This window comes from Saccharomyces cerevisiae, chromosome V, assembly GCF_000146045.2.
Source record: "Saccharomyces cerevisiae S288C chromosome V, complete sequence".
Classification (NCBI taxonomy): domain Eukaryota; kingdom Fungi; phylum Ascomycota; class Saccharomycetes; order Saccharomycetales; family Saccharomycetaceae; genus Saccharomyces; species Saccharomyces cerevisiae.
This window is the reverse complement of record NC_001137.3, coordinates 476295-500353: the sequence shown is the minus strand read 5'-3', so window position 1 is coordinate 500353 and position 24059 is coordinate 476295. Positions and strand designations below refer to the sequence as shown.

Below are 24059 nucleotides of genomic sequence, written 5' to 3'. Positions count from 1 at the left end.
TAGTTATGAGTTTTCTTTCCAAACTTTCCCAAATACGAAAATCAACGACTGCATCAAAAGCCCAAGTGCAAGATCCATTACCCAAGAAGAATGACGAAGAGTATTCCTTGTTACCCAAAAATTACATAAGAGACGAAGATCCTGCAGTAAAAAGATTGAAGGAGCTGAGGCGGCAGGAACTGTTAAAGAATGGTGCTTTGGCTAAAAAAAGTGGTGTAAAACGGAAACGTGGCACCTCATCTGGATCTGAGAAAAAGAAAATAGAAAGGAATGACGATGATGAAGGTGGCCTTGGAATTAGGTTTAAGAGGTCTATTGGAGCAAGTCATGCGCCACTCAAGCCAGTTGTAAGGAAGAAACCTGAACCTATCAAAAAGATGTCATTTGAAGAGCTAATGAAACAAGCGGAAAATAATGAGAAACAGCCCCCAAAAGTTAAGTCATCGGAACCCGTAACTAAGGAACGCCCACATTTTAACAAGCCAGGTTTCAAAAGTTCAAAAAGACCACAAAAGAAAGCATCCCCTGGCGCAACATTGCGTGGAGTATCTTCTGGAGGCAATAGCATAAAATCATCAGACTCACCCAAGCCCGTCAAGCTCAACTTGCCCACAAATGGATTTGCTCAACCTAATAGGAGATTAAAAGAAAAGTTAGAATCTAGAAAACAGAAATCAAGATACCAGGATGACTATGATGAAGAAGATAACGATATGGATGATTTTATAGAAGACGATGAAGATGAAGGTTACCACAGCAAATCGAAACACAGCAATGGTCCCGGATATGATCGTGACGAAATTTGGGCTATGTTCAATAGAGGCAAGAAGCGGTCAGAATACGATTACGATGAGCTTGAGGATGATGATATGGAAGCAAATGAGATGGAAATCTTGGAAGAGGAGGAAATGGCAAGAAAAATGGCAAGGTTAGAGGATAAACGTGAGGAAGCTTGGTTAAAAAAGCATGAAGAGGAGAAGAGACGCCGTAAGAAGGGCATACGCTAAGGAATATTGATATATGTTTTGATATATGGACGTGAAATGACTAATGAAGTCGTAGAGAGTTTGGGAACTGTTTCGAGGCACTGTTTCACTTCTTACATTCATTTTCATACCCTTTGTAATTGCGTTTTCCATTTATCCAGTTTGCCTGTCCGATTTTCAAACGTACAGTGATGATATGCATCAGTTGGGTTAGAACATTTATATTGTGTATCGCCCATAATTCTATAAACTTTACTATGTAAAAATAAAAATGAACCTTCACTATTCTTTCAAGACGGACTGAAAATTTAAAGACTTGGTTGTTGCAGTTGATCGATTATACAAGACTAACAATTCCAGTATCATTTTTGCCTTAATTTGAGACCTTTTTCAACAAGATTCGCGGCAACGTAGTTGTATTTTTTTTTTTCCACAACCCGTTTCCTTACAAAAGCATTCGGAAACTAAACATAAATATGGACCAGCTTTACAAGAGCTATGGTATGTTCATATTATTAGGATATATTAGGTGAGATATTAAAAAATGAAACAAATTGTGTCACCAGTTAGATAGGATTCAAGTAGTCATTAAAATAGAAACAAGCGTTTAGGGTATGCGTTAAAAGAAACTCTAGCAACCTCCAATTGCCAGTGAAAAACTTCCCGAGAAATACTACAACGACAGTGATACATCATACACTTAATAACACTGTAAGGTCCTCAGTTTTTCCAGGTGGAAGGATCAAATACATACCCTTAATCAATATAAGTAAGTCGAAGGAAGAGATTCGAGCAATGCATTAAAATATGATATTTCAACACATTGACTAAAACGGTTGTATATTCTTAGCCCACTGTGTTGTATCTCAAAATGAGATACGTCAGTATGACAATACGTCATCCTAAACGTTCATAAAACACATATGAAACAACCTTATAACAAAACTGTTGGAATAAAAATCCACTATCGTCTATCAACTAATAGTTATATTATCAATATATTATCATATACGGTGTTAAGATGATGACATAAGTTATGAGAAGCTGTCATCGATGTTAGAGGAAGCTGAAACGCAAGGATTGATAATGTAATAGGATCAATGAATATAAACATATAAAACGGAATGAGGAATAATCGTAATATTAGTATGTAGAAATATAGATCCCATTTTGAGGATTCCTATATCCTCGAGGAGAACTTCTAGTATATTCTGTATACCTAATATTATAGCCTTTATCAACAATGGAATCCCAACAATTATCTAATTACCCACATATATCTCATGGTAGCGCCTGTGCTTCGGTTACTTCTAAGGAAGTCCACACAAATCAAGATCCGTTAGACGTTTCAGCTTCCAAAATTCAAGAATATGATAAGGCTTCCACTAAGGCTAACTCTCAACAGACAACAACACCTGCTTCATCAGCTGTTCCAGAGAACCCCCATCATGCCTCTCCTCAACCTGCTTCAGTACCACCTCCACAGAATGGGCCGTACCCACAGCAGTGCATGATGACCCAAAACCAAGCCAATCCATCTGGTTGGTCATTTTACGGACACCCATCTATGATTCCGTATACACCTTATCAAATGTCGCCTATGTACTTTCCACCTGGGCCACAATCACAGTTTCCGCAGTATCCATCATCAGTTGGAACGCCTCTGAGCACTCCATCACCTGAGTCAGGTAATACATTTACTGATTCATCCTCAGCGGACTCTGATATGACATCCACTAAAAAATATGTCAGACCACCACCAATGTTAACCTCACCTAATGATTTTCCAAATTGGGTTAAAACATACATCAAATTTTTACAAAACTCGAATCTCGGTGGTATTATTCCGACAGTAAACGGAAAACCCGTACGTCAGATCACTGATGATGAACTCACCTTCTTGTATAACACTTTTCAAATATTTGCTCCCTCTCAATTCCTACCTACCTGGGTCAAAGACATCCTATCCGTTGATTATACGGATATCATGAAAATTCTTTCCAAAAGTATTGAAAAAATGCAATCTGATACCCAAGAGGCAAACGACATTGTGACCCTGGCAAATTTGCAATATAATGGCAGTACACCTGCAGATGCATTTGAAACAAAAGTCACAAACATTATCGACAGACTGAACAATAATGGCATTCATATCAATAACAAGGTCGCATGCCAATTAATTATGAGAGGTCTATCTGGCGAATATAAATTTTTACGCTACACACGTCATCGACATCTAAATATGACAGTCGCTGAACTGTTCTTAGATATCCATGCTATTTATGAAGAACAACAGGGATCGAGAAACAGCAAACCTAATTACAGGAGAAATCCGAGTGATGAGAAGAATGATTCTCGCAGCTATACGAATACAACCAAACCCAAAGTTATAGCTCGGAATCCTCAAAAAACAAATAATTCGAAATCGAAAACAGCCAGGGCTCACAATGTATCCACATCTAATAACTCTCCCAGCACGGACAACGATTCCATCAGTAAATCAACTACTGAACCGATTCAATTGAACAATAAGCACGACCTTCATCTTAGGCCAGAAACTTACTGAATCTACAGTAAATCATACTAATCATTCTGATGATGAACTCCCTGGACACCTCCTTCTCGATTCAGGAGCATCACGAACCCTTATAAGATCTGCTCATCACATACACTCAGCATCATCTAATCCTGACATAAACGTAGTTGATGCTCAAAAAAGAAATATACCAATTAACGCTATTGGTGACCTACAATTTCACTTCCAGGACAACACCAAAACATCAATAAAGGTATTGCACACTCCTAACATAGCCTATGACTTACTCAGTTTGAATGAATTGGCTGCAGTAGATATCACAGCATGCTTTACCAAAAACGTCTTAGAACGGTCTGACGGCACTGTACTTGCACCTATCGTAAAATATGGAGACTTTTACTGGGTATCTAAAAAGTACTTGCTTCCATCAAATATCTCCGTACCCACCATCAATAATGTCCATACAAGTGAAAGTACACGCAAATATCCTTATCCTTTCATTCATCGAATGCTTGCACATGCCAATGCACAGACAATTCGATACTCACTTAAAAATAACACCATCACGTATTTTAACGAATCAGATGTCGACTGGTCTAGTGCTATTGACTATCAATGTCCTGATTGTTTAATCGGCAAAAGCACCAAACACAGACATATCAAAGGTTCACGACTAAAATACCAAAATTCATACGAACCCTTTCAATACCTACATACTGACATATTTGGTCCAGTTCACAACCTACCAAAAAGTGCACCATCCTATTTCATCTCATTTACTGATGAGACAACAAAATTCCGTTGGGTTTATCCATTACACGACCGTCGCGAGGACTCTATCCTCGATGTTTTTACTACGATACTAGCTTTTATTAAAAACCAGTTTCAGGCCAGTGTCTTGGTTATACAAATGGACCGTGGTTCTGAGTATACTAACAGAACTCTCCATAAATTCCTTGAAAAAAATGGTATAACTCCATGCTATACAACCACAGCGGATTCCCGAGCACATGGAGTCGCTGAACGGCTCAACCGTACCTTATTAGATGACTGCCGTACTCAACTGCAATGTAGTGGTTTACCGAACCATTTATGGTTCTCTGCAATCGAATTTTCTACTATTGTGAGAAATTCACTAGCTTCACCTAAAAGCAAAAAATCTGCAAGACAACATGCTGGCTTGGCAGGACTTGATATCAGTACTTTGTTACCTTTCGGTCAACCTGTTATCGTCAATGATCACAACCCTAACTCCAAAATACATCCTCGTGGCATCCCAGGCTACGCTCTACATCCGTCTCGAAACTCTTATGGATATATCATCTATCTTCCGTCCTTAAAGAAGACAGTAGATACAACTAACTATGTTATTCTTCAGGGCAAGGAATCCAGATTAGATCAATTCAATTACGACGCACTCACTTTCGATGAAGACTTAAACCGTTTAACTGCTTCATATCATTCGTTCATTGCGTCAAATGAGATCCAACAATCCAATGATCTTAACATAGAATCTGACCATGACTTCCAATCTGACATTGAACTACATCCTGAGCAACTGAGAAATGTCCTTTCAAAAGCTGTGAGTCCAACCGATTCCACACCTCCGTCAACTCATACTGAAGATTCGAAACGTGTTTCCAAAACCAATATTCGCGCACCCAGAGAAGTTGACCCCAACATATCTGAATCTAATATTCTTCCATCTAAGAAGAGATCTAGCACCCCCCAAATTTCCGATATCGAGAGTACCGGTTCGGGTGGTATGCATAGATTAGATGTTCCTTTACTTGCTCCCATGTCCCAATCTAACACACATGAGTCGTCGCACGCCAGTAAATCTAAAGATTTCAGACACTCAGACTCGTACAGTGACAATGAGACTAATCATACAAACGTACCAATATCCAGTACGGGTGGTACCAATAATAAAACTGTTCCGCAGACAAGCGAACAGGAGACTGAGAAAAGGATCATACACCGTTCACCTTCGATCGATACTTCCTCATCAGAAAGTAATTCACTACACCACGTCGTTCCTATCAAAACGTCAGATACCTGTCCTAAGGAGAATACAGAGGAATCTATTATCGCTGATCTTCCACTCCCCGATCTGCCTCCAGAACCTCCTACCGAATTATCAGACTCCTTTAAAGAACTCCCACCGATAAATTCTCATCAAACTAATTCCAGTTTGGGTGGTATTGGTGACTCTAATGCCTATACTACTATCAACAGTAAGAAAAGATCATTAGAAGATAATGAAACTGAAATTAAGGTATCACGAGACACATGGAATACTAAGAATATGCGTAGTTTAGAACCTCCGAGATCGAAGAAACGAATTCACCTGATTGCAGCTGTAAAAGCAGTAAAATCAATCAAACCAATACGAACAACCTTACGATACGATGAGGCAATCACCTATAATAAAGATATTAAAGAAAAAGAAAAATATATCCAGGCATACCACAAAGAAGTCAATCAACTGTTGAAGATGAAAACTTGGGACACTGACAGATATTATGACAGAAAAGAAATAGACCCCAAAAGAGTAATAAATTCAATGTTTATCTTTAACAGGAAACGTGACGGTACTCATAAAGCTAGATTTGTTGCAAGAGGTGATATTCAACATCCTGACACTTACGACCCAGGCATGCAATCCAATACCGTACATCACTATGCATTAATGACATCCCTGTCACTTGCATTAGACAATAACTACTATATTACACAATTAGACATATCTTCGGCATATTTGTATGCAGACATCAAAGAAGAACTATACATAAGACCTCCACCACATTTAGGAATGAATGATAAGTTAATACGTTTGAAGAAATCACTTTATGGATTGAAACAAAGTGGAGCGAACTGGTACGAAACTATCAAATCATACCTGATAAAACAGTGTGGTATGGAAGAAGTTCGTGGATGGTCATGCGTATTTAAGAATAGTCAAGTAACAATTTGCTTATTCGTTGATGATATGATATTGTTCAGCAAAGACTTAAATGCAAATAAGAAAATCATAACAACACTCAAGAAACAATACGATACAAAGATAATAAATCTGGGTGAAAGTGATAACGAAATTCAGTACGACATACTTGGCTTAGAAATCAAATATCAAAGAGGTAAATACATGAAATTAGGTATGGAAAACTCATTAACTGAAAAAATACCCAAACTAAACGTACCTTTGAACCCAAAAGGAAGGAAACTTAGCGCTCCAGGTCAACCAGGTCTATATATAGACCAGCAAGAACTAGAGCTAGAAGAAGATGATTACAAAATGAAGGTACATGAAATGCAAAAGCTGATAGGTCTAGCATCATATGTTGGATATAAATTTAGATTTGACCTATTATACTACATCAACACACTTGCACAACATATACTATTTCCGTCCAAGCAAGTGTTAGATATGACATATGAATTGATACAGTTCATATGGAATACGAGAGATAAGCAATTAATATGGCACAAAAGCAAACCTGTTAAGCCAACAAATAAATTAGTTGTTATAAGCGATGCATCGTATGGTAACCAACCGTATTATAAATCACAAATTGGCAACATATATTTACTTAATGGAAAAGTAATTGGAGGAAAGTCCACCAAGGCTTCATTAACATGTACTTCAACTACGGAAGCAGAAATACACGCGATAAGTGAATCTGTCCCATTATTAAATAACCTCAGTCACCTTGTGCAAGAACTTAACAAGAAACCAATTACTAAAGGATTACTAACCGACAGTAAATCTACAATCAGTATAATTATATCCAATAATGAAGAGAAATTTAGAAACAGATTTTTTGGTACTAAAGCAATGAGACTAAGAGATGAAGTATCAGGAAATCATCTGCACGTATGCTATATCGAAACCAAAAAGAATATTGCAGACGTAATGACCAAACCTCTTCCGATAAAAACATTCAAACTATTAACAAACAAATGGATTCATTAGATCTATTACATTATGGGTGGTATGTTGGAATAAAAATCCACTATCGTCTATCAACTAATAGTTATATTATCAATATATTATCATATACGGTGTTAAGATGATGACATAAGTTATGAGAAGCTGTCATCGATGTTAGAGGAAGCTGAAACGCAAGGATTGAAAAACGAACAACATGAGACAAAACCCGTCCTTCCCTAGCTGAACTACCCAAAAGTATAAATGCCTGAACAATTAGTTTAGATCCGAGATTCCGCGCTTCCACCACTTAGTATGATTCATATTTTATATAATATATAAGATAAGTAACATTCCGTGAATTAATCTGATAAACTGTTTTGACAACTGGTTACTTCCCTAAGACTGTTTATATTAGGATTGTCAAGACACTCCGGTATTACTCGAGCCCGTAATACAACACACTGAACATCCTATTCCTCGTGGCCCAATGGTCACGGCGTCTGGCTACGAACCAGAAGATTCCAGGTTCAAGTCCTGGCGGGGAAGGATTATTTTTCTTTTAATCAACTTTTTCGGATATCGTAACCCGGCATCTGTGTTACGTTGTGTGTTTATATTTTTTTAACTGTTCGTGAATTATGACATTCTATAAAAAAGAATCTTTTTGTATTTAAGGAGAAGAATTTTCCAGGCCAAAATTAATTTTTTTTTTTTTTGTCAGGTAGCGTGATATTTCCTATTACCCTTAAAACACATGAATTTGCGAAAGAAAGGGCAATGCACTGAGAAATAAAAAGGCAGGCAAAGAAAAACGTATACAAAAGGGGATTATTTTATTTTGGGGCATTAAAACCAAAAACGGAAAAAAAAGCACGTCACGAAAATAAAAATTCAAAAAAAAAAATAAAACCAGTTACAGTACTCATCACTACATTCTTAATGGCAGATCAAGTACCAGTTACAACACAACTACCACCAATAAAACCTGAACATGAGGTACCACTTGATGCTGGAGGGAGTCCAGTAGGTAACATGGGTACCAACTCGAATAACAACAACGAGCTAGGTGATGTATTCGACAGAATAAAGACACACTTCCCTCCGGCCAAGGTAAAGAAAATAATGCAGACAGACGAGGATATAGGAAAAGTTTCACAAGCCACGCCCGTAATAGCGGGCAGGTCCCTAGAGTTTTTTATAGCGTTATTGGTGAAAAAAAGCGGGGAGATGGCAAGAGGACAAGGAACCAAGAGAATAACCGCCGAAATACTAAAAAAAACAATTTTAAACGACGAAAAATTCGATTTCTTAAGGGAAGGTCTATGCGTAGAAGAAGGCCAAACACAACCGGAGGAAGAGAGTGCCTGAGCAGAACGGGGCGATGTAACTTAGTGTAAAATGAATACCACATCTATATATATCCATATACCAATGTATTTATATCTATATATGTCTGCACATATATATTATACTCTATTATCAAGGACGAAACGTAATCACATATGTATCAACGACAACCGGCGCCTCATGTAATCTGTACCTTTCTCTACAGTTACATAGCATGAGTATGTGTATTCCTATTTAGGAAAAAATTAACGCTATTCTTAAGGTTTACGAAAGAGCATGCATCACCCCATACGATCCCCGGAGTAACTCCCGCAGGTGGGTGTGCGGGCGCTCAGCCTGCTATACGATTTAGAAACGAGGCGCTGCGTTACCGTCTGTGACTTCTTAAATAAGATTTTTAGGTGTCCCATCCTTCCAACTGTGCCTACACCAGAAAGACAAAAAGAAAGGAGGAAAAAGAAAAGCTAATTTTTTCTTTCAAGTGCCAAAGGAAGCGGACGAAGGGCTAGCTCGAGGATTCTTGCAGCAACGGAGGAAGGAGTGTGAAAAATCGTTAAGGTTCTCGCGGTTTGCACCGCGTTGCGTTCGAGACACCAAAGAAATGTATACTTGCAGATTGTGCTGATATGCTAGTTTAAGCCCAAGCGGTCTGGTTGTTGGCTTCTTGCTTCTGATAATTACTTAATATTAATACCTCAAAATTACGCACTTGGAAATATAATACAGGCGTACTCCTTTTGTATTTGTCTTTCATCTGCACTTGACTTCAGCTTTCTTTACTACTGCTCTATATACAGTAATCTGTTTACACTCATCATCAAATAACTGAAGGAGAGCTACGGCAAAATACTTGTTTATTGTCATATTATTGCTATTGTTGTTTTTTCCGTGCTGACACAATAGGATTCATTTTACCAGGCTAAACACATAGCCACCACCGCTCGCTACTACTTCCACTCACTCTTAATCAGCATGTTACAGCAGGGTTCTTCCTCGAGGAGGAGTTTGCATGGTAATGATTTTCACACGCTCACTTCTCCTTCAAGGAGAGACTCTTTGAGTATTCCTAGGGCTGTGGACGCTAGATCTGCGTCTACGATTGATCTGTTCTACATACCGGATGCTACCGTCTCAAGGAGGCACTCTACTCTGGTGGCTAATAGATCAGACAATAATGGTAATGGCGCACCGATGCGCCAGTACAATAAACCTAACTTTGCTTCCTCCTCGACTTCATCTCTGCCTTCAACTAGAAATCGCCCCTCTCGCTACGATAACATGAATATGAATATGAATATGAATATGAACATGAACATGAACATGAACATGAACATGAACAACCATACTACCAGTGATCACAATGCGCACCCGCAATATCGTTGTAGACCAAACCCGTCCAGACGCCACTCCTTAATGACCATTCCCGAAAAGTACTCTGGTAGTCGCTACAGTCTCCGATCATCCCCGCCTACCTATTCTAATCCACGTGTTAGGAAGGAACTTACTCCTTTCCAATTACAAAGAAAGCAGATGAAAAGCGCTTTTCAATTCCCCAACGGTGAAAATTTCACGCCAAGAAACCAGATAGCAAGGCTTCCGCCATCTTCGACTTTTCCCGACTCTCCTTCTAGTTCATCGTTGCCTTTGACCCAGACTGGAGGCCCATCTTCCGCAGATAACGATTCCATTGCCACTGGCACGAACAATCGTTCTCCTCAACAAACGAAAGCTGCTGATGCTAATCAGAAATCTGAATCCGAGTCTCCAAAGGCAATTAGATCAAATTCTAAAAAGATATCTCGTTTCTTCAGGAAAATCTGGTCGTCCAAGTCATCAAATTCTGCAGATTCCGTAGAAGAGAATAGCAAAACAAAGCAGAAAAGGAAAAATCCGGAGAGAGTTGTACCAGAACCGATAACGTCCCTTGACCAACCGGTTGAAATTATAAAACAGAGTTTTTCAACCGTTAACAATCACGAAACGGCTGTACCTTCAATTAAGGACTCTGGCATAGTACAAGAATTGACAGCACTCGGAGATAATAACAGGATACCAGTTCTTCCACCCCCTAGGTCACCAAACAGACCTACACTGTCTGATAAACGAACTACAAAGTTATACTACTGTAGTCAAGATTCGTCTAATGAAGATATTGCTCCAGAGGAAAAGAGCACCGTTTTCTTAAAGCGTTTGCAGGATGAATGGTCTACCGTGTATTTAAACAAATTGCCTTTGACTGCTTCTGTGCCATCTTCTCTCTCTACCACTACTGATGCTGCGAACTCTTCGTTCATAAACTCTTCAATATCATCGCCGGCTCCTTCTTCTTCGTCCTCGTCATCGTTGGTTTCCCGTGGACCAATGCAATCCATATCTTCTTCGCCAACACCTGCCCCTTCTTCAGGGTCATCGAAATCTAAAAATGCCGTCAAATCCTTACGCTTTGCGGATGAGATTTATGTAAACGATACGTGGTCCGCCGCGGACTATTGCAGGTGTGATAATACCTTTTTGAATAATTTCTTTAAAGGAAAGAGCCAAGACATTACCAATCCTTCTACTTTTGTCGGTAATAATCTCTCATCCACAAAAAATATATCCAATATTGAAATCAAAATGGAGGTGAATGAGTTCAAAAGAAAGGAAATGCGCGTTCACCAGGATAGCGCTAAGTATACACATTACTACTTATAACGGGTTCATCAAGCTTTTTTCCTTCTTGAGACTCTGTTGTATCTCTTTATATATTCTATTTTATTTTATATGCATCGAACTTTTTACGTAAGATAAATACTTACTACATTTTGGATAATTGTTTTAACAGGTTAATTTCTATAATCTATTTTTTATCTGCTCTTATAGCATTCAAATATTTGCAGCGGTAAAAAATTATGGTTAAGACCCGCGCGACTGTAAAAATAGCGCGTAAGATTTCCCTGAAGAGCGATGAGTTTTAACATTTAAAAGATATGTCTGAGATCAATCGCTTTTTTACCAGCTACCTAACTTTATAACCTTAACCGATAATTAGAATTTTTTACAGTGATTATCTAAGAGTGTTAATGAAGTTTTTATTGATGGATGCTTGCTTAACGCGGGGGCTCGAAAATTACTTAATCACATTTTTATCGCCTATGGACATACTGATAGGGAATATTTGAATTATATCATTTCGAATAATGTTCAGAATATAGTGCTGTGGTAATAATCTTAAGATGATAAATTTTAATTCACATAAAAAACTGTAATACCAATGTAGGTATTTACATCGTAATTTCTGGGGATCTCGTACAGGTTTACATGCCCCATTATACCAATAACAAAATGGGAGAGATTTAAAAATGGACTGTTCAACCAGTGGTGCAATGTAAGGTGAAGGGCTATTTGTAGAGAATGTGGATTTTGATGTAATTGTTGGGATTCCATTGTGATTAAGGCTATAATATTAGGTATGTAGATATACTAGAAGTTCTCCTCTAGGATTTAGGAATCCATAAAAGGGAATCTGCAATTCTACACAATTCTATAAATATTATTATCATCGTTTTATATGTTAATATTCATTGATCCTATTACATTATCAATCCTTGCGTTTCAGCTTCCACTAATTTAGATGACTATTTCTCATCATTTGCGTCATCTTCTAACACCGTATATGATAATATACTAGTAACGTAAATACTAGTTAGTAGATGATAGTTGATTTTTATTCCAACACTATTAATCATACAAATACTTTGAAAACTTCTTTAAATAATCTCATAAATCTTTACATTGAACTAGGATGATAAAAGTGAGCTTAACGTCAATAAATCCCACTGAACCAAAAATATGAGTAAGTAGTAGTACATTACGATACAGTTCGATTCACCTTTCTCCGGTATCTGTCACCTAGAAAACTTACGAACCGCAATGTTAAGGCAAATTCAAATCTAACAAATGAATTCCACTGTTGTTATGTTTGCATGCATCTAGGTGCGTTGTGGTCCACGAGATAACAACCTTAATGTCTCTTGGTTGATCACTACTTTGGCAGCGATCTTAATTTGTTTATATATTTTGACTTTATTGATTACTTGTTTAAATGAGTTGCTTGAATTGTTAACGAATTTACAATATTCGGAGCCCTAAAAAATTCATGAATTTAATCCGATATAGTGTAACGGCTATCACATCACGCTTTCACCGTGGAGACCGGGGTTCGACTCCCCGTATCGGAGTATTCGTTATATTTTTTCAATCGCTTACGATCAAAAGCTTTGAAAACATTTTTTTTACCGTGTAATGTAATTTTTATTTCGATATCAGATTTATGTATGCATGAAAATTATAGAAAAAGTTGAAATTACACATAAGTTTATTTCGTTATGGTATCAATATCACCATTTCTTAAAAGATCCGCCACCTCTTTGGCAAAAAAATCTGTGAAGACGTCCAAGTACATTACGTCTGCGACTTGATCCTTAGCAAACTTTCCATTTTCTGCCAATTCAGTTATAGTTTCATAATATTTGGAATATGATTGTGTAATTAACTCTTGCACAGCGTCTAATAAATTAGTAACAATCTCTTGATCATCGATATAGTTCAATATCTGTTCATATATTCTTGGTAATCTGGCCTTTATATTCTCTCTTAATTTTACGTTTTTGCTTAACAGATCTTCATCACTATTGATATCTAAAGTGTCATCAATAAGCTCCAAAGAAGTGCTTTCAGTAAAATCTTTAATGACGTTTCTCAATTCAGATATGAGTTCCGTACGGGCGTCCACCATATTGTTTACAACTTTTGGAACCAGCTCTCTTGCCAGGGTCAATATTGAAGATGACTTTGTCTTTTTCAAAACGTTTCTACCATTTTCTTTAAGTGATTTGAAAAACCCCTCAACACCAGAAAAATCCAGATAAGTTTCATTAACTGTATATTGAATATTAAAGTTCTGTATGGAATCACGTAACATCAACAAATTTTTTAGGTACGCTAATGAAATATCTAAGTTGTTAAAATCAGATTTTCCCGCTGAAGATTTGATAACCATATCATAGGCATTTCTCAAGGATACAATACAGTCGTGGACTACATGGTGAGCTAAATCATCAAATACCACAGAATTGATCATTTCATAAATTTTGGACAATAAAGCCAAAGTCTTTAACAAGGGCGGATAATATGTTTGCAACTGTGAAATTTTATCAGTAGATTCTTCTGAATCAATACTTTTATCGTCTGCATCATTAGGGGATATGGGCAATATGCTTCTATTCTTGAAAGAAGATAAATAAGATTCTAACAAGGGATCTGGATTGTCATCACTAGTAGTAGCATCTTCGTTACCCCCTTGTAAGCTGGTCTTCGATTTTCTCCTTCTATTTGAAATCATGAAAACGTCCCTAGTGGGCCTATAGCTCAAAATATTTTGTTGGACATATATTTGCACTCTTAAAATTAATCTAGCCTGCACTTTTTGGACAATCGGTTCGAATAGTTTATCATACTGAATGTCGGTAAACTGCTTCACGTATTCTTCTGAACCTTCTTCAAATTCATAATATGGAGCAAACAAAGTCACTGAGTCACACAAAGTACAAATATCTGTCTCTTTCAAAACCCTGACTCTAATGGAGTCATAAAGGGGTTCACATAACTGTAAGAACCACTGATTAATCTTGAAACGACATTCCTTTTCAGGGAAAAATTCTACGAAAAGTTTGTATTCGTCCGCGCATAACTGCTGAAAATAAACCTTACCGTCTTGAATGAATTTGACCAAGCCCTGGTCCTTATCTTTAACAACAATTTCATCAATGTGTGACCAAATGACCGGAGTTAGCAGTCTTAAACGTGTTTGGAAATAGTGGTTGAAACACTCGTAAAGAATGGAATTCAGTTCATCGTGATACTTGTTGTAGGCTTTTTCGTTGCTTCTCTTAACAATTTCCGAAACCTGAATTTTGAAAGTATCAGCTATGGTATAGAATTTACTGTACAAGAAGGCGTCTCTTGTAGTCGACGGCAACCCAGTTAACGAATTTTTGTTTTTGGTTTTATCCAAAATTTCTTGATTTGTTTGTTTCAACAGATTCGTTAAAAAGTGAGATATCAATTCACAGGCTCTGATCAAGCATTGCTTGAACTTGATTCTGTACGCTGCCGCATCCTTGAGGTCACTATTCTCATCCAAAAAACGTAAAGACTCGTCGATAGTCGCCAACATTGTCGTAAAGGAGCTCTTCTTAACAATAGCGGGAGAAGTGGCATGGTTCAAGCGACGCATTATAGGGTCTAAAACTTCAAAATAATGGAGAGCTTTAGGGATTGACTCAGTTAGATTGCTTAATTTAGACTGCTTTTCATAGATCGTCTTCGTTTCCTCAATGAAAGCTCCAGTATCCTGAGAGATTTTCCGAAATTTCTTGATGGAACTATCCAATTGATCGTTAACCTGGCGTGTTTGATCCAGAACAACTTTATACTCGTCTATCTTAATGTTTAACTGGTCCAAATAGGTAGTATAATACAAATACTTGTTTGTCTTTTTTACATCCGCAGAAGTCGTAGCTTCAGAACCATTAACCTCTGAACAACCTTCTGAGACATCAGTTCTTTGCAGACTGTCAGAATTTTCCACAGCCAAAGATAGCTTTTTTAGCTTATCAAAAAGGTACGAATCGTCCAGTAAACCCACTATGGTCTGAGATTCTGGTATAGTCGGATGAGACGCAATATCTCGAACCAATGAATTCTTTCTACTTCTCGCCATCTTTGGATGTGTCGATAATTCGTGCAATATTGGGTAAAACAATTCATGCTGGGAGTATTTATTGTGTGTCTATAAAGCCAAGACTTTACATAACAATGGACGCAACGACTGCCGTTATACAGGGTAACCTCAATTTGCGCCTCTATATTCTATATTAATACTACTTATGATCCATCCGCAGCTGATACTTAGAGTTACGAGGCAGAGCATCGAAAAATCTGAGCCCACCATTAAGTTGCAATATAAGTACGAATTTTCCTGCTCTTCTCTCGTCTTTGGATTACTGTATTCATTGATAAATCTCTATTATTTTTTTCAGTTTTTCACTTTCTTTTCGAGCGATGGGAACGGCAAATCACGAAAATTTTCTGTCAACGTAGAAAGTAATGATGTGTTAATACTATCGAAAAGCTGTGGAATTGAAGAGCCCAGCCCAAAAAGTCTGCATGAATAGCGTAAAAAGAGTAAAGCTAAATTCAAAAATGTCCAAACAAATATGCACGCATTCCGGATCTTTTCACGCGGACGAGTCGTTGGCGGTATACATGTTAAGGCTACTACCCGAATTTAAAGATGCTAAGTTGGTTAGATCAAGAAATCCCAAGGACTGGGAGGCTAGTGACATTCTAGTGGATGTAGGAGCTCAGTATGACGGCGTGAAATTTTTTGACCACCACCAGCGTGGATTTTTCGAAACTTTCAACGAGAAATACAAGACTAAGCTCTCAAGTGCTGGTCTGATCTTCAAACACTACGGTCGTGACATTATCAAAACAATTTTGAACAACAAGGTTAGCAGCTCTGATTTAGATCTGCTCTATGACAAGGTATACAAACAATTTGTCGAGGCACTGGATGCAAACGACAACGGTATTAGCAAGTACACGATTCCTAAGGATTCCAACTTGGAACCGAATTTCAGGGATAACGCCATCAGCATTCCCGGGATTATTTCAGGTATGAATCCTAACTGGAACGAAGACACTTCCGATGAGTCTTTTGACAGATGCTTTGCTCGCGCAAGTGAGTTTATCGGTGGGGTCTTTGTCACATTGGTAAGAGGCTACGGTCAATCGTGGTTGCCAGCCAAGGCCCTTGTGGCGCAAGCCATTGATGAAAGAATGGATGTTGATAAGAGTGGCAAAATCATTGTCTTGCCCCAATTCTGTCCATGGAAGGAGCATCTATACGAGCTGGAAAGAGAGAAGAACATTGAAAAGCAAATCGAGTTTGTTCTCTTCACAGACTCTTCTGGTGCCTGGAGGGTATCTACTGTACCAATCAACTCCACCTCCTTCCAGTTTAGGAGAGGTTTGCCGGAGCCATTAAGAGGCCTCAGAGACGAAGAGCTGAGCACCAAGAGCGGTGTGCCAGGATGTATCTTCATTCATGCAGCAGGTTTCATTGGAGGTGCCAAGTCCAAAGAGGCTGTATATGAGCTGGCTAAGATGTCTTTGGCCTAGTCGGGAGCGAGCGCTCAGTCAGGTCCCTTATCTATTTAATAATATTTAACAATTCCACTATTTATTCTGTATAGTAAGTAAATCTTTAATGCAAGCAAAAATCTTCCCGCCGCGAATCCTGAAACATATTCCCCTCGGTGAAACACGCTCTTGAAAATGACCTGAGAACACAAGATATCAGACGGCTCTTGTTGCACAAAAAACAAAAACAAAAGAAGCAAGCTACGTTGCAGCCACTGGTACTGTCTGCTAACTCAAACATTCTTTTTCATTTTTAATATACAGATTTCGTATTCTCCCGTTCCCGCTATACGCAATTTTCTTTCTTTTTTTTCCCTCTTTGGTTAGGAGACTGCAGATCAGTCCCATTTTTTCCAACAGAACAAACAAGCAAACGTTTCAGTTTAAAAGAACACACGGTCGTCGTGCCTTTTCTGGATAGACACAAAAAAAACAAATAACGAAGCAGGAGTCTAATGAAAGGTCTTCTCTGGTCTAAGAACAGGAAATCTTCAACGGCCAGTGCTAGTTCAAGCTCAACTTCCACGTCTCATAAGACAACTACTGCGTCTACAGCATCGTCGTCGTCGCCGTCATCATCCTCTCAAACTATTCGAAACTCGACAAGCGGTGCTTCTCCATACATGCATTCCCACCATCACCATGGCCAGGGACACAGTCACCACAGAGGGGAAGACAACAACAGAGATAAGAGAAAAAGCTCCGTATTTCCACCCTCCAAGCAGTACACATCCACTAGTTCCAGTCAGGTGAACTTGGGGATGTATCATTCGGATACTAACACCAGATCTTCTAGAAGCATAGCCTCTACGCTAAAAGACGATTCTCCGTCTGTCTGCTCCGAAGATGAAATAAGCAATTCTTCTAGCCAGAAGTCCAATGCCCAGGATGAGACTCCCATTGCGTACAAGAAGAGTGCCCATTCGAAAGACTCATTGTTGCCTTCACGTTCCTCGTCTTTATCACCTCCTCAGTCTCGATGTAGCACTGGAACTACGCTAGAGAAATCGTTGAACACTTCAGGTATCAGTAACAGTAGCGGCACTAATAATAACAATAGCAATAATAACAACGATAACGAGCAAAAGCAAAGAAATGTTATCCACTTAAACTCTGAAAACTATGATACAACTGTTTTTAAGACTGGATGGGTTAATAAGTCCCATGGCCAGACTGTTGCTACAAACTATAATAGCTCAATGACAGCCCCTTCCTCTTCCTCTTCGTCCTCCTCTCAGAATCTCCGTAATGATGCGTATTCTAGAAACAGGGAAAGCAGGTTTTATGGGAACGACGGTTCGTCTTTAAAAAATGATGACAGCAGTAGTACTACGGCCACTAACAGTGGCAATGATGTGGCCTCAGCAAGAAGCAGCATGGCTATAGATCCTCAAATGCTAGTACCTGATTACCGTCTTTATAGGGCTCAATTGAAAGGTTGCGTTCTCAACCTTTACAAAAGTGGTTTGAATAGTAACATTAAGTTTTTTGATCCAACTTTACCAGCTTCAAATAGTAGTATAGCAAATGAAAACCATCAACAGAAAAAACAACAAACAAACAACCAAGCACAAGCGGAAGCTCTGCACCAAAAGCAATCATTTGGCCAAATGGGTGAACCTATTACACTGGACCTGAAGTATTTATCTGAAGTTTACCCGCACCCAGATTTAAGACAAGACAGTGATGGTAAAATTATATCAGGCACAATAGAAAGTTTATGTCACACAGTCTTATTTTACCCCGGTCCAAAGCAATCGGACGTACCTAATGAGAAATCATTATCTAAGACACATAGAGCTGTTATTAATCTGTTATTGATGTTTCCATTACTAGATCATTTCATTAAGTTTCTAAAGGTATTCAACCAATTCGGTCTTTCTTTTACCAAGAATAAATCAAGATTGACAAATAATTCCACACAATTCTACAACATATCCCCTGCTGTCGATGACTCCATGACTCAAAGATTAGCTTTAACTGCTAAAACAATCCTTGATGTATTTCCGGGATTTTTGCTGGATGAACCAATGCTGAAGACTATAATTTCCTTATTAGATACTATATCTTTGCATAACGATGAAATTTCCAACAATTTGAAAATTAAAATCGCCAATAAACATAACGAATTAATGAAACTTACCGCATTCACTCGATCTCTTCCAATGGCAACATCATCTACACATGAATTAGAGATTATATTGGATCCAAGTCATTTCCTGTCTTTAGACATTACAACATTGGCTGATGAAGTTCATCATATCAATTTAAAGTTTGATAAAGTATGGGCACCGAAATTTGACTATTCTCTGCTGTATGATTCGAAGTTTATTAATCGAAGAATTGTCTCGTTAAATCCATTGGTATTCAACAACGACCAAAATATCCATTTTCTTGGAAGGCTACTAATATCACATTTATTTCCAACAAATCCTGAGTTTAGTAAAAAAGTGACTCCAAAAGTGAGAGCTGAGTTATTAGATAAATGGGTCCAAATTGGCTGTAGATTTGAACATTTAGGAGACATGGTATCATGGCTAGCTGTCGCCACTATCATTTGTTCAATTCCTGTACTAAGGTCATCTTCATGGAAATATGTTCCTGATCAGTCATTGAAAACTATTTTTAAAGATTGGGTTCCTACCATTATTCAGTTAGAGAGGCGACAAAGGACATCTAAATCTACAAGTAGTGTTTTCATACTCGCTCCTCCAAATCTGGATGACGACTTTACGAGAGCTAACGTGATTTCTTATTTTGGCGATTTATTAATTCATGCTGATGATTTACCATCTGATACGAAATTCAAGTACTTGGAAAAGAAAATTAACAGAACAAAAAACGCTTTTCATAAATGGCAACAAAGATTACAAGCAATCGACTCTACGAGACATAAAACTAATTCGACAGAAAACGTCAGGGATAATGATTCTCCTAATAACGTTGTTTATCAGCTCTGGAAATTTCATTTATCACAACCTCCGTTGAACATTGAAGGAATAATGAAATTAAGTGTCCAACACGAACCTCCAATAATCGACCAGAAAGCGTATTCTACTATTGGTTCTCAAAGGAGTGCTTTAGTAACTGGAAGTTATTTACCCATTTTATTCAATGAACTATTCCCAAATTATTCACTATTTCCTAAGAATACATTAGTGGGTGCTGCCAGTGATGCGAAGTTGCCGCCTCCAAGATCATCCGCGCGCCTCTCAAAATCACTTTCAATCAGTGAACCAATTCCAATAGCTTCAAACAGTCACACTATGGGCTCATTAACAGATGATGCTATGTCCTCAAAAAATGATAATAATAAAGTTACAGGTGTTGGAAAAATTGACGGACCTGTGATCAAAGAGATGTCGTCAAAACAATCAAATAAACAGAGACTATTAAAATCTGTGAGAGATGTTTTTAATATTGACATGGATGTGTTTCATATATCAGATGAGTTAGTATTTAAATCGGTATACGATAATGATGGTAAATCCCGTCCTGCTAGTATGGTCATAGAAACACCAAAGAGATTCTCACAACACTCTTCCATGCTTATTAATAATCCAGCTACTCCAAACCAAAAGATGAGAGATTCCTTGGATACCACTGGAAGACTAAGTAAGACATTAGAAAATATGGACTTTTTCAACAATATTGGTCAAGTATCAGATTCACTAAAAGAATCGATTATTCGTGTCGTATTGAAATCGTCGTCGCTAGAAAAGATTTTTGATTTACTGGTATTAACTTCAAATATCTTTTCAAAATTGGTAGACACTAAAGACCTTGAGAATTATTACTATCATCAAAGACAAAGGGGTCATTCTACCAGAGGGCTTTCCGATGATAACATAGGACTACTAGATTATGCATTCGTTAAACTAACTATGGACAATGATATTTTCACAGAAACATTCTTCAACACTTATAAAAGCTTTACTACTACAACTACGGTATTAGAAAATATGGCAAAACGGTATGTTGGTGCAAAGAGTTGCAGCGTGTCAATTTCCAAGATTTTAGATCGCAGTGATGATTCTAAAATGAAGATAAATGAGGATACAAATTTAGTGTCCTCTTCATTATACGACCAAAATTTTCCTGTTTGGGATATGAAAGTAACTGACGATGAAAACATAAACCTTATTTATATGGCAAAAATCCAAATCGGCGCCGCGGAAGCTATACTACATTTAGTGAAAAATCATTACTCTGACTTTACTGACGATTTATGTAACAACTCTACTCTATTGGATATTATAAAAATAATGGAACAAGAAGTATCCACTGAATGGCCTACGCGAATTGCAAACTCAAAGTTACAAAAAAGCCTACCAGAAAATTTTGTGATTGAAACAGAAAATTTGTTGACTACGTTAACTGATCTATTTCATGGTATTAAATCAGCATACCAAAAGCAACTATACAGACCTATTGGTGTCAATAGAACTCAGAAGAGAATAACTGACATTTTGAATTCCTTTAACACATTCTCTTTTACAGATCTTAACAACATCATTGATGATCCTTCCTTTAGCGATGACATGATTAGATCTTTTCAAAAGTTACACTCAACCAATTACGAAGATATACTAGAATGGATCTACCAGTTAGATAACTTTATTTCTAAGAAGTTCAATTTAGTTTCTAAGAAAGATTGGATAGTTCTTTTCCAGGAGTTGGAATTGCTTTCAAAGGAATCTCTGGTCTCTTTTTTCAATTATCCGCTACATTTTAAGTCAAGCAAATTGATAAACCCCGGATATTTGCAATTGCACGAGTTTGAAATTTCCAATCTTTTTACTTGGATTTCTACATTGATTCTTAAGGATGATAATGGTACGGAGAGTCTTTTTTTTGAAAAACTACCACAATCTATAAAATTGTTAATAAAGTTACACACGAGTCTAACTACGTTTTTCGTGATGGAAATTTCAAACGTCAACAAAAGCAGTAGTGAAAGGTTAACTACTTGTAAAGTTATATTACAAATTTTGAACTACATCCGCTGGAAAAACGGAAGTTTGGATTTATTTGATTCAGAGGAGGATGAAAGTCCTCATGCTATTTGTCCACACATTCCAGCTTTTATTGAAACTGCTATTGCGCATGCCATAATATCACCAGAGTCTAGAAACTATGAACTTTCGTGGATCAAAGCTTCTGAAAAACTTTCGGACCCTACTAAAGGAACCCAAAATCTAAGATCGATTAGTAACGTTTTAGAGAAGATAGATGACATACATATAAAGAGATTCATTGAGATTGATGATGTATTCAGCAAAAACTGCAAGAATTTATGCCCCTGCCCTGGTTGGTTCATTTCAAGGTTACTAGAAATATCTCAGTTTGTCCCTAACATGAGTATCACTAATTCGAAACTTATTAATTTTGACAAAAGGAGATTTGTTAACAACATAATATCTAATGTCTTGGATTTAATTCCGAACGAAAGGGAGTTTCCACTTGATATTGAAATGAGTGACGAAAATCCTTCGAAAAGAACTACATTTGGCCGCATTCTGTTCAATAATTTTGAAGATGTTAATAAAGTATACAGAAAGAAGACTAAAAAAGTATCAGAATCAGAAGCCATATCGGAGAGATTTCAAGAGCAGGGAGTATTTAATGAAATACTAGTCAATGAAATTGAAAAAATAAAGAGGGAAGCCAGAAAATTAGAGGTTTTACTCGATCAAGAAAAGATCTTGAAGAACTCTGCTGCTTTACATCAGGCCGTTCCGAAAAAGAATAGGAAGTCTGTTATTATCTCAGGTACTCATAGTGACAACGATCATAGCTATAATATCAATAAGAACACCGGTCAAACGCCTTCTCTAGGTAGTGTTATGGAAAGCAATAATTCAGCAAGGAATAGAAGAGATTCAAGGGCCTCCTTTTCCACAAATAGATCATCAGTAGTGTCAAATTCCAGCCATAATGGTGTTAGTAAAAAAATAGGTGGATTTTTCAGAAGACCATTTTCAATCGGTGGATTCAACACATCCAGTTCTAATTATTCACTCAACAGTATATTATCGCAAGAAGTTTCAAGTAACAAATCCATTCTACCAAGTATACTTCCAGAGGTTGATTCCATGCAACTACACGACTTAAAACCTAGTTATAGTTTGAAGACCTTTGAAATCAAGTCAATAATGGAAATAATCAATCACAGAAACATTCCGGCTTACTACTATGCGTTCAAGATAGTTATGCAAAATGGCCATGAATATCTGATTCAAACGGCTAGTTCTAGTGACCTCACAGAATGGATAAAAATGATCAAGGCTTCCAAGAGATTTTCATTCCATTCGAAAAAATATAAAGGTAAAACTCATAATAAGATATTTGGGGTACCATTAGAAGACGTTTGTGAAAGAGAGAATACCTTGATACCTACAATTGTTGTGAAATTGCTGGAAGAGATTGAGCTGCGTGGGCTAGATGAAGTGGGATTGTACAGAATTCCTGGTTCCATCGGCAGTATAAATGCACTAAAGAACGCATTTGACGAAGAAGGTGCAACAGATAATTCCTTTACATTAGAGGACGATAGATGGTTTGAAGTGAATGCGATCGCAGGCTGTTTTAAGATGTATTTAAGAGAGTTACCAGATTCTTTATTTTCTCATGCTATGGTGAACGACTTTACCGATTTGGCGATTAAGTATAAAGCACATGCAATGGTAAATGAAGAATACAAGAGAATGATGAATGAGTTACTCCAAAAGTTACCTACATGCTATTACCAAACTTTGAAAAGAATTGTATTTCATTTGAATAAAGTACATCAGCATGTTGTAAATAATAAAATGGACGCATCAAACTTGGCTATTGTATTTTCCATGAGTTTTATAAACCAAGAAGACTTAGCCAACAGCATGGGGTCCAGATTAGGTGCAGTTCAGACAATCCTGCAAGATTTTATTAAGAATCCAAATGATTATTTCAAGCAATAAACAATTTTCGTGGTAAATGTATACAATCCACTGCTGAGAGAGAAAAAATT

At 37.5% G+C, this 24059-nt stretch overlaps 8 protein-coding genes and 2 non-coding genes across 10 annotated transcripts, besides 5 other annotated features; 9 read left to right on the top strand and 1 right to left on the bottom strand.

Moving 5' to 3' along the window:
* Positions 1-5: 5 nt before the first annotated feature.
* On the top strand, positions 6-1007 carry SPT2 (Spt2p; the record flags this gene model as incomplete). The annotated part of the gene is made up of 1 exon (NM_001179051.1): positions 6-1007. The coding sequence occupies one exon, from the start codon at positions 6-8 to the stop codon at positions 1005-1007; it is 1002 nt and encodes a 333-aa protein (NP_011088.1).
* Positions 1008-1171: 164 nt separating this feature from the next.
* Positions 1172-1470: an origin of replication (ARS520; Autonomously Replicating Sequence).
* Positions 1471-1932: 462 nt separating this feature from the next.
* Positions 1933-2270: a long terminal repeat (Ty1 LTR).
* Positions 1933-7659: a mobile genetic element (YERCTy1-2; Ty1 element, LTR retrotransposon of the Copia (Pseudoviridae) group; contains co-transcribed genes TYA Gag and TYB Pol, encoding proteins involved in structure and function of virus-like particles, flanked by two direct repeats).
* Positions 2230-3552, top strand: YER159C-A (gag protein; the record flags this gene model as incomplete). Its single annotated transcript, NM_001184429.1, has 1 exon — positions 2230-3552. One exon carries the CDS (start codon positions 2230-2232, stop codon positions 3550-3552), a length of 1323 nt encoding a protein of 440 aa, NP_058156.1.
* On the top strand, positions 2230-7498 carry YER160C (gag-pol fusion protein; the record flags this gene model as incomplete). The annotated part of the gene is given in 1 exon segment (NM_001179050.4): positions 2230-7498. Coding segments are annotated over 1 exon segment (5268 nt in total).
* Positions 7521-7659: a long terminal repeat (Ty1 LTR).
* Positions 7660-7929: 270 nt separating this feature from the next.
* YNCE0028C lies at positions 7930-8002 on the top strand. The gene has a single exon. It is a non-coding gene; the product is annotated as a tRNA-Arg (tRNA).
* A 393-nt stretch (positions 8003-8395) lies between these two features.
* On the top strand, positions 8396-8824 carry BUR6 (negative cofactor 2 transcription regulator complex subunit BUR6; the record flags this gene model as incomplete). Its single annotated transcript, NM_001179049.3, has 1 exon — positions 8396-8824. The coding sequence occupies one exon, from the start codon at positions 8396-8398 to the stop codon at positions 8822-8824; it is 429 nt and encodes a 142-aa protein (NP_011086.3).
* Positions 8825-9775: 951 nt separating this feature from the next.
* Positions 9776-11497, top strand: YER158C (uncharacterized protein; the record flags this gene model as incomplete). Its single annotated transcript, NM_001179048.1, has 1 exon — positions 9776-11497. The coding sequence occupies one exon, from the start codon at positions 9776-9778 to the stop codon at positions 11495-11497; it is 1722 nt and encodes a 573-aa protein (NP_011085.1).
* A 691-nt stretch (positions 11498-12188) lies between these two features.
* Positions 12189-12520: a long terminal repeat (Ty1 LTR).
* Positions 12521-12951: 431 nt separating this feature from the next.
* Positions 12952-13023, top strand: YNCE0027C. Its single transcript has one exon. It is a non-coding gene; the product is annotated as a tRNA-Glu (tRNA).
* Positions 13024-13160: 137 nt separating this feature from the next.
* On the bottom strand, positions 13161-15566 carry COG3 (Golgi transport complex subunit COG3; the record flags this gene model as incomplete). The annotated part of the gene is made up of 1 exon (NM_001179047.1): positions 13161-15566. The coding sequence occupies one exon, from the start codon at positions 15564-15566 to the stop codon at positions 13161-13163; it is 2406 nt and encodes an 801-aa protein (NP_011084.1).
* Positions 15567-16012: 446 nt separating this feature from the next.
* On the top strand, positions 16013-17029 carry MYG1 (Myg1p; the record flags this gene model as incomplete). The annotated part of the gene is made up of 1 exon (NM_001179046.3): positions 16013-17029. The coding sequence occupies one exon, from the start codon at positions 16013-16015 to the stop codon at positions 17027-17029; it is 1017 nt and encodes a 338-aa protein (NP_011083.3).
* A 476-nt stretch (positions 17030-17505) lies between these two features.
* BEM2 (GTPase-activating protein BEM2) lies at positions 17506-24009 on the top strand (the record flags this gene model as incomplete). The annotated part of the gene is made up of 1 exon (NM_001179045.3): positions 17506-24009. One exon carries the CDS (start codon positions 17506-17508, stop codon positions 24007-24009), a length of 6504 nt encoding a protein of 2167 aa, NP_011082.3.
* Positions 24010-24059: the final 50 nt, after the last annotated feature.